Source organism: Berghia stephanieae, chromosome 2 (genome assembly GCF_034508935.2).
Source record: "Berghia stephanieae isolate SIO BIC M18660-M18661 chromosome 2, UCSD_Bste_1.3, whole genome shotgun sequence".
NCBI lineage: Eukaryota > Metazoa > Mollusca > Gastropoda > Nudibranchia > Aeolidiidae > Berghia > Berghia stephanieae.
The window spans coordinates 41771096-41785905 of record NC_088361.1 but is presented as its reverse complement, the minus strand read 5'-3'; the positions used below and the strand labels follow the sequence as shown (position 1 = coordinate 41785905).

General features: G+C 35.1%; 1 protein-coding gene across 1 annotated transcript; it reads right to left on the bottom strand.

Annotated features, from left to right (window-relative positions):
* Window positions 1–1574: 1574 nt before the first annotated feature.
* On the bottom strand, window positions 1575–13527 carry LOC144964900 (F-box only protein 22-like). The gene is made up of 6 exons (XM_078899636.1): window positions 13304–13527; window positions 8661–8793; window positions 7427–7610; window positions 6045–6244; window positions 3910–4055; window positions 1575–3483 (listed from the first exon to the last, which is right to left on the bottom strand). Exons 1-6 carry the CDS (start codon window positions 13447–13449, stop codon window positions 2991–2993), a joined length of 1302 nt encoding a protein of 433 aa, XP_078755762.1. The 5' UTR covers window positions 13450–13527; the 3' UTR covers window positions 1575–2990.
* Between the last annotated feature and the right edge of the window lie 1283 nt (window positions 13528–14810).

Below are 14810 nucleotides of genomic sequence, written 5' to 3'. Positions count from 1 at the left end.
GTATATACTGAAGGTGACCTAGGCTACAGTGACACAGCGAACCTATCATCAATATTGACATGTCTGCGGAAGCATTCTGTGACCTTGACAATGAGTTCCAAACAGCAGGAGGCCTCTGTTTAATTTTTTTTTTTTATAAATGAGCTTTCATATAGCGCAATATCCACTAAATGTGCTCAAAGCGCTTTACAAGGAGTCCCTGGCCAACAGCAACAAATAACATTTCGGATGGAACATGACGTTGTTAGGCAGTTACAATTTTTTCGGACAAAGACAATGCTGTTAACGGCCAGGTTCTATTTTACACCTGAGTATGGTGAGAGAATGTGAGTAAACAGCCTTCTCCAAGGACTCAACTATGCGCCGAGCGAGGCTCGAACCCAGGACCTTCCGATCAGAAAGCGAGTGTCATACCACTAAACCACATTTATAGAAGAAATTCAACAAAAGAGAAGGAAGAGGAGGAGGAACTCTCAGATGATGGTAACCAAAATCTAATAGTCACATTTAGGTAAGCTTGATCTGCACTTGGACTGTTAAAACAGTACAAAACAGGCAAGGTGATATGTTTCACATGGCCTGTCCTAGTGAACAGCAGTAAGTTCAACAACTGCTGTCACTAGATTCATAATCATGCTCAATTTCTTTAAATTAAGTTGACCTGCCACAAGCCGGGAGAGAACCACAGCTGTGTGCAACACACTAATGCATGCAAACAATTATTAAAATTTATTAAAATAAAAATATGATAGAACATTTCTTTTTAAAAAACAAGTATTAATGTGGAATACTTAATCACATTATGTAATCATCATAATAATACGATGACGGCCGTCAAACACCAAAAAAAATTACTGAACAAGGAAAGGTCTTGATATACAGATAAAAAGGGCAAAGAATGTATTAACAAATATTCTATATAATAGGAGATAAAACAAATGAATGCAAAACAGCGGCAAAGACAGTACAAATTGTCTTTATCAATAGGAGATAAAATCTACTGTAGCACAAACAGGCAAAGACAGTCATAAAAATTATCTTTATCAATAGGAGATAAAATCTACTGTAGCACAAACAGGCAGAGACAGTCATACAAATTGTCTTAATCAATAGGAGATAAAATCTACTGAATGCACAAAACAGGCTGCCAAACAATTGTCCTTTATATTAGGAGATAAAATCTACAATGCACATAGGCAAGACGTCTACAAGTGTGATTTATCAATAGGAGATAAAATCTACTGAATGCACAAACAGGCAAAGACAGTCATACAAATTGTCTTTATCAATAGGAGATAAAATCTACTGAATGCACAAACAGGCAAAGACAGTCATACAAATTGTCTTTATCAATAGGAGATAAAATCTACTGAATGCACAAACACAATTTTGTGCCCCAAACATTGTTTCCCTGATATTTTAGTAAAATCAACAAATTTTGTAGAGTCTCAAGGTGATGATTTTAAGTGAACTATATTGTATATCCATTCCCCTAATCCTCCTCAACATTATTTTAGAGAGAGACCCGGGTATGAAATGTAGTTCTTGTCACAGGCAATAAACACATAAAGATAATAATATGAACAAAACTTTGATAAAATTCTGAAATTCAAAACATAAATAAATAAATAGGTTTTAAAACTATATAATTTTGTTCAAAAATTCTAAGTCTTTGTCGAACCTGATGTCATTTCAACTATTTTTTTTTCTATTTCAGTCTCCATCATGTATGAAAAAGGATTTTATGAATATCATAACATGAACAAAACTTTGATAATATTCTGAAATTCAAAATATAAATAAATAAATAGGTTTTAAAAATATATAATTTTTTTTTTTAATCTAAGCCTTTGTCTAACCTTATTTCAATTCAACTTTTTTTTTTTTATTTCAGTACGGTCCCAACCCCCAAAAAATACTGAACAAGGAAAGTTGATACAAAATAGTTATATATGAAATGTTATTATACATAATCATATCTAAATATGAAAATGAGTAATAACAAATGCAATCTACAAAACAGACGAGGCAAAGACAGTACAAATTGTCTTTATCAATAGGAGATAAAATCTACTGTAGCACAAACAGGCAAAGACAGTCATAAAAATTATCTTTATCAATAGGAGATAAAATCTACTGTAGCTCAAACAGGCAAAGACAGTACAAATTGTCTATATCAATAGGGGATAAAATCTACTGAATGCACAAACAGGCAAAGACAGTCATACAAATTGTCTTTATCAATAGGAGATAAAATCTACTGAATGCACAAACACAATTTTGTGCCCCAAACATTGTTTCCCTGATATTTTAGTAAAATCAACAAATTTTGTAGAGTCTCGAGGTGATGATTTTAAGTGAACTATATTGTATATCCATTCCCCTAATCCTCCTCAACATTATTTTAGAGAGAGACCCGGGTATGAAATGTAGTTCTTGTCACAGGCAATAAACACATAAATATCATAATATGAACAAAACTTTGATAAAATTCTGAAATTAAAAACATAAATAGATAAATAGATTTTTAAAATATATAATTTTTTTAAAAATCTAAGTCCTTGTCTAACTTTATTTCAATTCAACTTTTTTTTTTTTTTATTTCAGTCTCCACGTATGAAAAAGGATTTTATGAATATCATAATATGAATAAAACATTGATAATATTCTGAAATTCAAAACATAAATAAATAAATAGGTTTAAAAATTTTTTTTTTTTTTTTAAATCTAAGCCTTTGTCTAACCCTATTTCAATTCAACTTTTTTTTTATTTCAGTCTCCACGTATGAAAAAGGATTTTATGAATATCATAATATGAATAAAACTTTGATAATATTCTGAAATTCAAAACATAAATAAATAAATAGGTTTAAAAATTATTTTTTTATTAAAAATCTAAGCCTTTGTCTAACCTTATTTCAATTCAACTTTTTTTTTATTTCAGTCTCCACGTATGAAAAAGGATTTTATGACACATAACATAAATTATTTTATGGCAAGGAAATAAGGCAAATACAAGTTGTGTATGAGTGAATAATTTTTGGTACATGTGTATTCCTGTATTCATCCAACTTGACTCTCATGTCAGCTATATGTCTTTTTAATTGCACTGGTGTAAGTTCCTCCGCTCCTCTGACAACCTTTGGGTCTGGTTTAGGTGATTTAGTCGCAGGCATCAGACCCGGTTGAGGAAATGTGCAACCTATCTCCCCATTACCGAAAAAGCCTAGTAAAGGTGTTTTGGGGAAATACTTTCTGAAAATATCTGCTTCAACATTTTCTTTGTTGTATAAATGCTGTCCCCTGCCTACACAAGCATACATGAGGGCAAAACTATTTTCATATGGAAAATTGTAATCTATCAATCCTCTGATGACGCGCTTCACTTCATCCTCCAATTGAATGTGGCTTCTGAGTAATATGGAAGCCACTTGAACGTCACCGCACAATGCCAGTGCAGATATTATGCAGGAGTGATGAGTACTGAGGATTAAAAAGAACCTATTTTTTTTTAATTGATCTCATTAAATTGCATAATTTGATAGATTTATTTTTTTCACTTTTGATATTGATATTATCAGTGTGGTAACGTGCAAATTGTCAATTTTATTATCATCATCATCATCATCATTATTATCATTTTATTATTGACTTGATGAAATTTTAATCCCAAGAATTTATACATTTTGTTCTTAGTAAAATCTGCAATAAACTTGTAGACTCATTTCTCGTGACAGAGATATGCTGTGCATTTTACTTTGAATGAAACTATTTCGTTTTGATAAAACCTGCAATAATCTTTTCAGGCTCATTTCATTGCTCTTGACATATAATAGAAACTGAGAGTCTTATTTTGAATAAAACTATTGAGGAAATTGCTATAAACAATTGAAACATAAGATATCTTACCTGTGAAATTCACCTTTGGAATCACGAAGAGATCTTTCATTAACCAAGCCACCAGAAACTAAAGGCCATCCAAACAATTTGAAGAGAGCATAGCACACCTCCTGGTCTATTCCACCCATGGGGCAGAACAAATTAAACATTTTAACCTGTTCAAATTGATAATTAGAAAAAAAAATAACTTTCCGCGATTTAACTGAAAAATGCCATAGTTTATTCATAGGCTATGGTCTACAGGCATACAGATTTCAGTTCGGAACTGTCAGTGATGATAATGGCAATGAGACAAAATGGAGGAAAATGTATCAGTCCATGAATTTAAATCAAATTAAATCAAAAATAACATTTTTACTTGATATTAGTAACATATTACTACTAGTAGCAATGACTATCCCGCACAAATCTTTGGGCCTCTTTTTCGCTTACGGAGTGCCAGAATTCGCGTCAAAATATGGGACGAAGCCGTTTCGTATATGCTATTTTAAAAAATTAATTACGACGCTGTTTATTGATGAATATGACTGAAAGTTGGCACACAGTTAGAAAAAAGGTCATTTTAGAATATGTCAAGCGACAAAACTCGTGCGATTACCAGAAGACCGTTAAAAATAGATTTTTACTCTTTGGAGTAAAATATTTCTAAAACTACCGGGCGTGGAGGTTTTGTCGCTGACAAGGTAATACATGAACATTTCTTCTTTTTGGTTGTAAAATTTCATATGAATATGACGAGTACTTTTCCCGTATTTTACAAAACACCATCCTAATTTGCTCTTCAAGTTTCACACTTATTACGCAAGATACAACCAAAAGTAAAAAAAAAATGCCGAAAAAGCGTCCCATATTTTCGCGTTTTTTTCCTCTTTGCGGGTCATCCAAATAAATGACACCTTTGAAACTGCATAACTTGTTTATTTATGAATGGATTTTCAAAATTCAAAAACATTTTTACTCAGTGGCTTTGATTTTAGACAAAAATTTTCCTCAAAAAGAGAAAAAAACATTTTTCATAGTCATTGCTACTACTAGTAATGTACATTTATACTTAACATTAGAGATAAAACTTACTTTTTGTAAATTTTTTTAATGAATTGCCCTGCCCTTCCCTTAAACCTAAAGGCCTACAAAATTACCTATACCACCTACATCAGTGGTTATGATTAACATTTGGTCAAAAAGGCAGAATGTACTTCTTTTTACTTTACAAAACAGGCTGCAATATCTTTCTTACTGCAACCTGGTGGTTATGCAGTTTAAAATTAGACTCATTAGACTATAATAAACTGGTAAACATAGTCTATCTAAAAAGGGGAAAAGAGTAAAGTACGGGGTGTGTTTCAGAATTAAGTCTCCCTCTCCTTTTCATTAATAAGCAACCTAGAAATAAAAATTTGAGATGCTATGACGTCATATCTAAGAAAATCTCGATGCCAAATTTCAACTATATTGGTTGTTGTATCACACACACACAGAGAGAGAGAGAGAGAGAGAGAGAGAGAGAGAGAGAGAGAGAGAGAGAGAGAGAGAGAGAGAGAGAAAGAGAGAGAGAGAGACAGAGAGAGAGAGAGAGAGAGAGAGAGAGAGAGAGAGAGAACTCTGTCAGAGTAGTTTATGAATTGACCTTTTTTAATAAGAAGGTGTATTGAATTTTTTAAACCGTGCATAAAACTTATAAGCTCACCAGCTTTACTATCATGCTACAGATACATTTTTTTTTATCTATACCCAATTCCCACCCCCTCCCCTCCCCTCCCTCATGTGAATGAGGACATATGTCAAAATATGACACAAGACATTATGGTGGCTGTTCCACTACTTAACGAACTGAGCTTTTATCAGAGGAAAATATTTACAGCAAAATCAGCTGAAAATTTCTGAGAAAATCTCAGAATCCCAGAATTCCATAGATTGACCAAAGATTGTCATCACTGAACTGGTGTATATAAAGTTATTTTGGTAATTGAAGGTAAAGGTAAAAACATCATTTGTTCTGCTTTGTTTTTTTAAGTAGTAAAAATTATTTTCATCACTTCTATCTTATATTATTGGCTCTCATAGACACCTCTTCATTTTGTTAAAAAATATGACTGATATAAAACTTTTAATAATGTAAGTAAATGAAAAAATAATTTGATTACATCTTTATTCATCAGACGTTTCATACATGCTGGTTTCTTAGTAGAGGCACTGCTCCAGAATTGGGCCAAGTCAGCCCAATCCACATGTGATAGAGAAAATGAAGAAAATTCAACTCCGGGAAAATGGCCCAAAATGAGAAGGGAAACAGCACAAGAGAAATCTTCCAGCTCTTTTGTTTTGTTTTCTACACAGTCTGTACCTGACAAGGAAGGATATACAAAAGAGTAACTAATTGATGATCGTCAATTTTTAATAATAGTCTCTCTCTCTCTCTCTCTCTCTCTCTCTCTCTCTCTCTCTCTCTCTCTCTCTCTCTCTCCCCCCCCCCCCTCCCCACCGCCCCGCTGGCACTTGTCTCAGTACTTATGCTGGTTCTCAAGGGGGAAGGTTCCCCCCTAATACCAGTTATCAGTGAGATCCTTCTAGAGATGTCTCTAAATTGGGACATAAAACCACTTCAGGTCAAGGGGTCAAATATATGCCATCACTTTTTCCTTTTGTGTAAAAATGATATCTTAACAATCATGTGATGTTCACATATGCCATCATTCACAGCCTGCCTGTGCAGGCTTTAGGACTATGAATTATAAACAAAAAATATAACCGATGATATACTATACAGTCAAGACTGACTAAGCAAAAACCTGCTAACAGTGACCACCTGACATAATGACAATAAGCGGTTGATTCCCTTTAATTATTCTCAGAACAACCATCTGTCTATTGTTTTGGTTGCTGGCAAAATAAGCTTATCAAATATGAAGAGGGAAAAGGAATTAAAACAAATATTTTACATAACAATCTTTATGGCACAATTTCAAAATCCAATCACTCCTCACATGTGGTCAACCAATAAACTTAGGCAGATGGTCATCTTTGCAATTCAATCCTCTTTTGATGTACTGGATCCTTGACTGTAACTCCATCCGATTTATAAGATTTATACTCCTATTATAACAGTCTTTTATCAATTGAAGCATGAATGTGTAAGAGCTACTACCAGTCAGTTGATGAATCAATATTTTATTTTTTTTGGTGGAGAAACTGATGAAGACTAAGTCTTTCCACTTTTCAAAAAAGTCGGCCCATGGAGCCGGAGTTTATCCCAGTTTCTATAGGATGCTAGTCCTTTGCAAGGCATTTCCCACCAGATCTAACAGACCCAGCTATCCAGTCACTGATAAGGGGACAGAAGGATCAGAAAAAATCTCGACTTCAGTCCCTTTGCATGTGAAACGAAGGCTCTGCCACCTGAGTTATCAGGATCCCAATGTTTCAACATAAATTAGTATTGTTGTTTTTTGGTCCGGAATGTTGCGATACTGACCTTTTGGCACAGCCTCATATTGTGAAAACCCTGAATTTTGAGAAAGAACCTTACCAATTATACCATCTGTGACTATGAGCTGAAAGACACATTTGGATGGAATAGACGGAAGGATAAGATCTTTAGGAAATGCTGCGTTCTGTTTCTTTCTCTTTTTCCCTCGCCTTTGTTCCACAACCTGACCCCACAGGGTGGCTGAGCAGAATATCAGAATGCATGTTGGATCAAATGGTGAATCCTGTTTATTAAGAGGGATATAAAAAAAATTAAGATCATAGTTTTCGCGTCAAATATGTGTTTTTATATAACTACAACCAGGAGCGGGGAAATGCTGCTATCAGTATAAATATGTAATTTAAGTCTTTTGGTGAATGACTTGGCGTCATGAATAAAATCAAAGCTTTGAAAAGATATCCATTGGGAACAACGAAGCAAATATATATGATCTTTGCTTCATACCCATAGGGTACCAAGTTTGATTCCTTCACACCACACTGTGTGACCTTGAACAAGTCACCTCACTCTAGCTCATTTTGCAAAACTGCACTGATGCTAACACCTGGATTATTCCGTTCTCCCCTTGGCATAGACCCTAAAGGAAAAATGTCCTTCAGTAATGGATAAAGATTTATTTTTTCATATTTACCATAAAAAATATGCTCAACATTTGGCTTTTTTTTTCCTATAACAAATATTTTGATCAAAACCAGAAAACAAACAATTTTGTTGTGAAATGCTGACAGTTTATTAAAAATTGCATAATAATAAAATCTCACATCAGTTGGAGTACAAAATAAATTTATTAACTAAATTATTAATTGATTCAATAAAAATATAGTAAATAAATTCAGAACAAAGAAATTAGATGGAGATTAGAAACGATCTGTCCAGAGGCCATTGCCTAAAGTTTACAATTATATCAGTGGTAGACTTCAGAGCCTTAAGGCCCATGGAACTGGAGTTTTTTCGGTTTCTTTACTGTGAAATGGAAAATAGCAATTGCTTGCTATCCTTTTGATAGGATGCTAGTCAATCGCACGAACTTTTCACCAGATATCTAACAGACCCAGCAACCCAATCACTGCTGGGTAGACAGGGGGTCAGAAAAAAATCTCGTCTGTACCCGGGATCGATCTCAGTCCCTTTGCAGTGAAGCAAGTGCTCTACTAACTGAGCTATTGGGACCCCCCCCCCCCCCCCCCCCCAAGTATATTAGGAATGATCTTAATAGATAAAAAGTTTCTCCAACAGTTTAAATCAAAAGAAAATTATTGACCAGAGCAGTTACCTCTATAAATGACTGAACTGTGTTCTTCCACATGTTGCTGTCACAAGTGTCTTCAAATGTGAAATAATTCCATCTTAGTTGTTTTCTACTGCTTTTCTCCCATTTCACTTGATCCCTCCATGCACGACAGACTCTGGTAAAATGTAAATATTATTTGGTTTAAACAAAAACAAAAAAAAACTACAATGGACATGAAAATAATTATTTAAAATATTGTGTGTGTTACACGAGTAGAAAGGTATTGATATTAAAAGAAAAATATTAATTCATATACCATCAAATGGTGTTCCGCATCAAATTTTGTTTTCAGGGTTTTTATCTCTTTTACGATAATTTACATGTAAGTCAGTTCAGTGACAGTAAAAAGGAAGATGAAAGTAAAGTAAAAAAAAGATTTAATGGTAGCAATCAAGTACTAAACAAAAACAAGATGACAAAGACAATTCCGTTATTTCAATCAATCAATTAAAGATGCGAAGCTTGGTTTTCATGCTACTCTTGGATGCCCAGATATATCTCAGCATAACAAAGACAGTTCTTGCTTTTCCTATCTTTGCTGTGATGTCTCTGTCTGTACCATCAAGCTTGTTCACCACACTTCCAAGGTAGACAAAGGTATACACCTCCTTGGTTCTTGGTGGGCTCTCTGCGAACTACAATTGGTCGTCGGCACGGTCGAGAAATAAGCAAACGTCCCAACACACCTTCAACTGGAAAATGCGATATCGGGAATAGCGACCTGGCGCATATACTATCCCTCAATATCGAGAGCCAGAGTATGGTAAAAAATTAGCTTTTGTCAAAGCTACTGGCCGCCCATAGCGTTGATATTCTCCTATTACAGGAGACCCACCTTTACTCAGGCGCGCAATCTTCTCGATTCCAGATCTCAGGCTATACGGTGGTCCAACGAGAGGACACTTCGAGGCTCAAAGAGTCATTGGAAGTAAGTGGACTGTGTTTGCATAATATCTACAAACCACCTAGAGCGACTTGGACTACACCACCAGTACAGGTGGTTAGACATCCTTCCATCTGTCTGGGAGACTTCAATAGCCACCATCACGAATGGGGCTACCAAGACTGCAACAAGGCAGGAAGGCAACTCCACTCATGGATGGACTATAACGATCTACACCTAGTGTACGATCCTACAGCCAAGGGTACCTTCAGGGGTAACCGGTAACCACCATAAGGAGTACACTCCTGACCTCACCCTCGTCACGAAGGGCGCGAACGGCGAACCGCTGCAGGTGAAGCGAACAGTCCTCTGGGACTTTCCGCATAGCCAGCATAGGCCAGTTCTTGTCACAGCAGGGGTGACAATAGAGGGTACAGTCTCTCCCACTTTGCAAATGGAACTTCAGGAAGGCTAACTGGGAGGAATTCAGTTCCTATATCGAGCAGGTTTGCCCTGCCATTCATCCCAAGTCCGAGAATATAACCAGATTTAACAGGTTAAAAGCACTCAACGCTCTATTCCACGGGACAAATGGAAATTCTACGCCCCTTGCTGGACAGAAGAGTCGGAAAAGCTGTACAAGGACTACCAGCAGACCCAGTCCAAGGATGTAGCCGATAGACTACTTCAGTCTCTGGCAGAAGGAAGGAAGCAACGGTGACAGGAGACCGTGGAAAGTCTCGACTTTACACACTCTAGCCTCCACGCTTGGCGTCTGATAAAGAAATTGGATCCGGACTGGAACTACACGAAGGCTGCACCGGAATGTGAGGCAGACACAATTGCCAAGAATATAAAGAACCGTAGCAAATGGGTCCCTAATCTCGCTTTTGAGCGTGGTGTCCACAAGGCGTACCATACGATTTTGGACTCGCTGACTGCGGAGGAGTCGGACTGGACATCCCCGTTCAGTCCCCGAGAAGTGGGTGCAGCTATTAGTGATGATAAAAACGGCAAAGCAACAGGGATAGATGGCGTATATCCCGATATATGGTCATGCATCTGGGCCCCAGGGCACGTCACCAGACTCAAATCCTACTTCGACAAGTGGTACCTGAAGATGAACACTTCAAAAACCGTGGCCACTGCATTCTACCTATGCAGTGTATGGCACACCCGCAAACTGAATGTCCTCGTCAGTAGTATTTGGCTAGGTTTCGCCATTGATGAATCTGAATATTGGGCATGAAATCATAAGAACATAGTAGTAGTAGCAATAGTAGTAGTAGTAGTAGTAGTAGTAGTAGTAGTAGTAGGGAGTTTAATAGAAATTCTAAATGCACCTCACACACTTGAAACAAATGTCATATGAAAGAGCTGGCAACACAGATTACAAAACAGTTTGAATTTTGTTTCTATCTTGATTAGAAATGTAGTTAAGGCAGTTCAAAGTCTGAAATTTCAGACCGATTTTTACCCCAAAATTACCATTGCAAAGTTGTGACCGAAATCGCGTGATGTTAATAAAAAATGGTTAAAACAGTCAATATGGAGTTCTTATCATATATTGTATACCAAAATGTTTGTCTTATCGAGGACAATGCATTTACATTAATAAAGAGGAAGATAAACATTTCAAATTAACACATTATTACATAATATGTCGCAAATGTTACATAATCAAAAACTCGGCTACATGTAAGAAACAATTTGCTCTATCACTTTTGGATTTATCCCCAATATCTCACTGAAACAATTGCAAATAATTACCCTCTTTTAATTAATACATAGAGAGAATAAAAAAGGGTTTGAGACTATTTAAATGAAAAGATATAAACATGTTGTGTAATGACATAATGAGTTTAGTTTTACCTATGGCAATTTAATTGCATATAAATAAAATGGTAGATTGAAAAAGTTCAAATAAATTGAAACAGATTCCCTATTATAATTAGAAGGGAAGTTCTGGCTTTTAATACTTTAAAAAATTCTGCTAAACACTTTGGGTTTATTGCTATTACATGATTTGAACTGACAATTAATATAATTTTATCCCCCCCCCCTTCTCTCTCAATGTATGGGGGTGTCAAAACTAATATAACTTCTTACCATGATAATTATTAAGGCTAAGGCCTTTAGAATATGGATACAAATGATAAACATATCTAAACATATGGGAAAGAAACTTGATGACTTGATGGCAAAGTAAAATTAAATTAAATTAAAGCAATTGGTATTTTTAAAATATCGATATTATTAATATCGGATTTCACAAAGAGAAGATATATAGAGCAGTAAAGTAAGGTGCCCCAAACGTAAACAAAGGTCTAGAAGCACATGGCAAACCACATGTTCCTGTCTTGACAGCTCACGTTCCAATGTAAATTATAGAAAAAAATAACCTTTAAAATTTGGCTGTTAGGTGGCAAAAGAAACACATATTCATAAATACTCGATCATGCATCAAATAATGTCTAGATATGGAGATTTTATGGAACAAAAGGTATAATTTATCAAAATTTACAGTCTATCTATTTTTAGACCAGAGCAAATTATTGCGCTGGTGTGAACAAAACGAGAATTATTCGGAGCCTGATTTTCAGAATAATTTAGTCTTATATCATCATTTCCGCAACTGTTAGATTTTATGTAAACATATTTTCAATACTGAAAATGTATTGCCTACAACTCAAACTACAAAATTGGGAGACCTATATTGTGCGTAAATTATTCCGGCCCCTAACGGAAATCACTAGCAACTTGTTATTGTTTACGTTTGGGGCAGCAACTTTACTGTTCTATACAAACTTTTAAAACAAAAACTATAAAATGCCTATAAATAAAGTTGGAAAGTATGTATTCAAAATAAAAACATAGTAAATAATAGTACTGAAAATATTATGGACTAAATTTAACATAATACATAACTAAATTTAAAATATCGATATGAATATCGATATCGCCCGGCAGCCATGATGGGAAGATAATTTAAACAAGGCATTTCGGCGCAGAGTTAAAAGGTGTCTGCGCATCGATATAGAGCCCTGAAATTAGGCATGAATAAAGTTTAGATGTTATTCTAAAAACAAGCGTTTAAATTTTAAAAACACACGCGGTAAATAAAAAAATAAATGCATTTGAAAATTGCCAAATTTTAACTTCATATAACTTCTGGAATTATTAATGGATTTTTCCTTAATTGGCACCATTTAAAAGGAAATTGAAAGACGAAAATAATGATACCAAAATATCTGCGATATTCCTCTTTATAACGAAGTTATGCATCTTTAATTGAACCCCCCAAAACGCGAACGGCAATTTCCAGTCACAACTTTCCTATGGGCGAGTTGGGTCAAAATTTGACTGCCACTGCTGCTGCTCACTAAACTGCCTAGTAGTAGTAGTAGTGTGGGGCCCACCAAGGACAAGGTAGGAGATCCACGAGGGAGACCATACGGTGAAAATAGCCTAGTAAGCTCATGTCTCGGTCTCATGTCTGGACAGTGGGTGTGTGTGTGGGAGGGGGGGGGGGGGGGGCGAGTTTATACTCATACTCATTCGTCTCTAGTGTTTCACTCCTCCTACTGTGTTGATAAGGGGAAACCCGAAAAGCCCACATTATGTTTTCGTTTATTAAAATTGAAGCTTACATTCAATTTCACATTGGTACTCATATTGTTGTTGATTATCATTATCATTATCATTATCATCATCGTCATCATCATGTCATTCATAATCATACCTCGCGCAGGCATTCAGCTGTCGTGCATTCAAGAACTTCAATATCTTCCTCAGGACAATTATGACATTTGTTAAAACATCGGAGGCAATAGAATTATCATGCACTTCATTATCCCCACTACATCCAGAACTGCTTATAGACGTCATGGTTCTGTTTGTTTTTGTTTCTTCTGAAGAAATTTTGCAGCCTAAAATTGTTCGAAGTTTGCACCATGTTGGGCGTTGGTCGATATCATTACTTAGTACTTACTAAGATAGCCATTCTTAATAAGTACTTGAATATAGAGCAGTAAAATTAGGTGCCCCAAACGTAAACAAAGGTCGAGAAGCACATGGCAAACCACATGTTCCTGTCTTGACAGCTCAAGTTCCAATGTAAATTATAGAAAAAAAATAACCTTTAAAATTTGGCTGTTAGGTGGCAAAAGAAACACATATTCATAAATACTCGATCATGCAGCAAATAATGTCTAGATATGGATAATTTATGGAACAAAAGGTAAAATTTATCAAAAGTTACAGTCTATCTATTTTTAGACCAGAGCAAATTATTGCGCTGGTGTGAACAAAACGAGAATTATTCGGAGCCTGATTTTCAGAATAATTTAGTCTTATATCATTATTTCTGCAACTGTTAGATTTTATGTAAACATATTTTCAATACTGAAAGTGTTGCCTACAACTCAAACTACAAAATTGGGAGACCTATATTGTGCGTAAATTTTTCCGGTCCCTAACGAAAATCACTAGCAACTTCTTGTTGTTTACGTTAGGGGCACCTAATTATACTGCTCTATTTTGGCTGCCAAGTCGATACTTTATTTCTCAAAAAGTTTTGACTCTATTTTAAATTATTTCGTTTTTACTCAATACTTAATCGTTTCTTTTCATTTGTTCATTTGGTTCTTGTATTGATACTGACAAATATATGTTTAGAAAATGGAGATAAAGATAAAGGGAGTAAATCTGACTCATTAATAAACAAACAACGACGTTTCGGCCTTTGCCCTTTTTCAAGTAAACACAAAATACATATATTATTTATATTAGATTGCCATAATAATATAGGTTAAAATTTGTAAATATTATGTGTGTGTGTGTGTGTTTGTGTGTGTGTGTGCAATGGAAGAGAGAGAGAGAGAGAGAGAGAGAGAGAGAGAGAGAAAGAGAGAGAGAGAGAGCGACACTGAGATGACGTAATGATATCAAAACTATATATTTATATCTCAAGAATAAGGGAGGGGGATGGGGGGAGGGGGGTTATTGAAGAATACTAGACAGCATCTCTGCTTCTATATTTAATTTTGATCAACACAAAATTGTACAGTTACTAAATACTTATATTATATTCTTATATTATATATCTTGACGACAAGATTATTTACACGAATTTCGACAAAGTGATTCTAAGAGGAAGTTTAAGCTAAGTTTTCTTTCTTCCTTTATTTTAGAATAATATAGTTTGTTTAGTGTTTTTTAATTATTATATATTTTAAAACATTAATTTA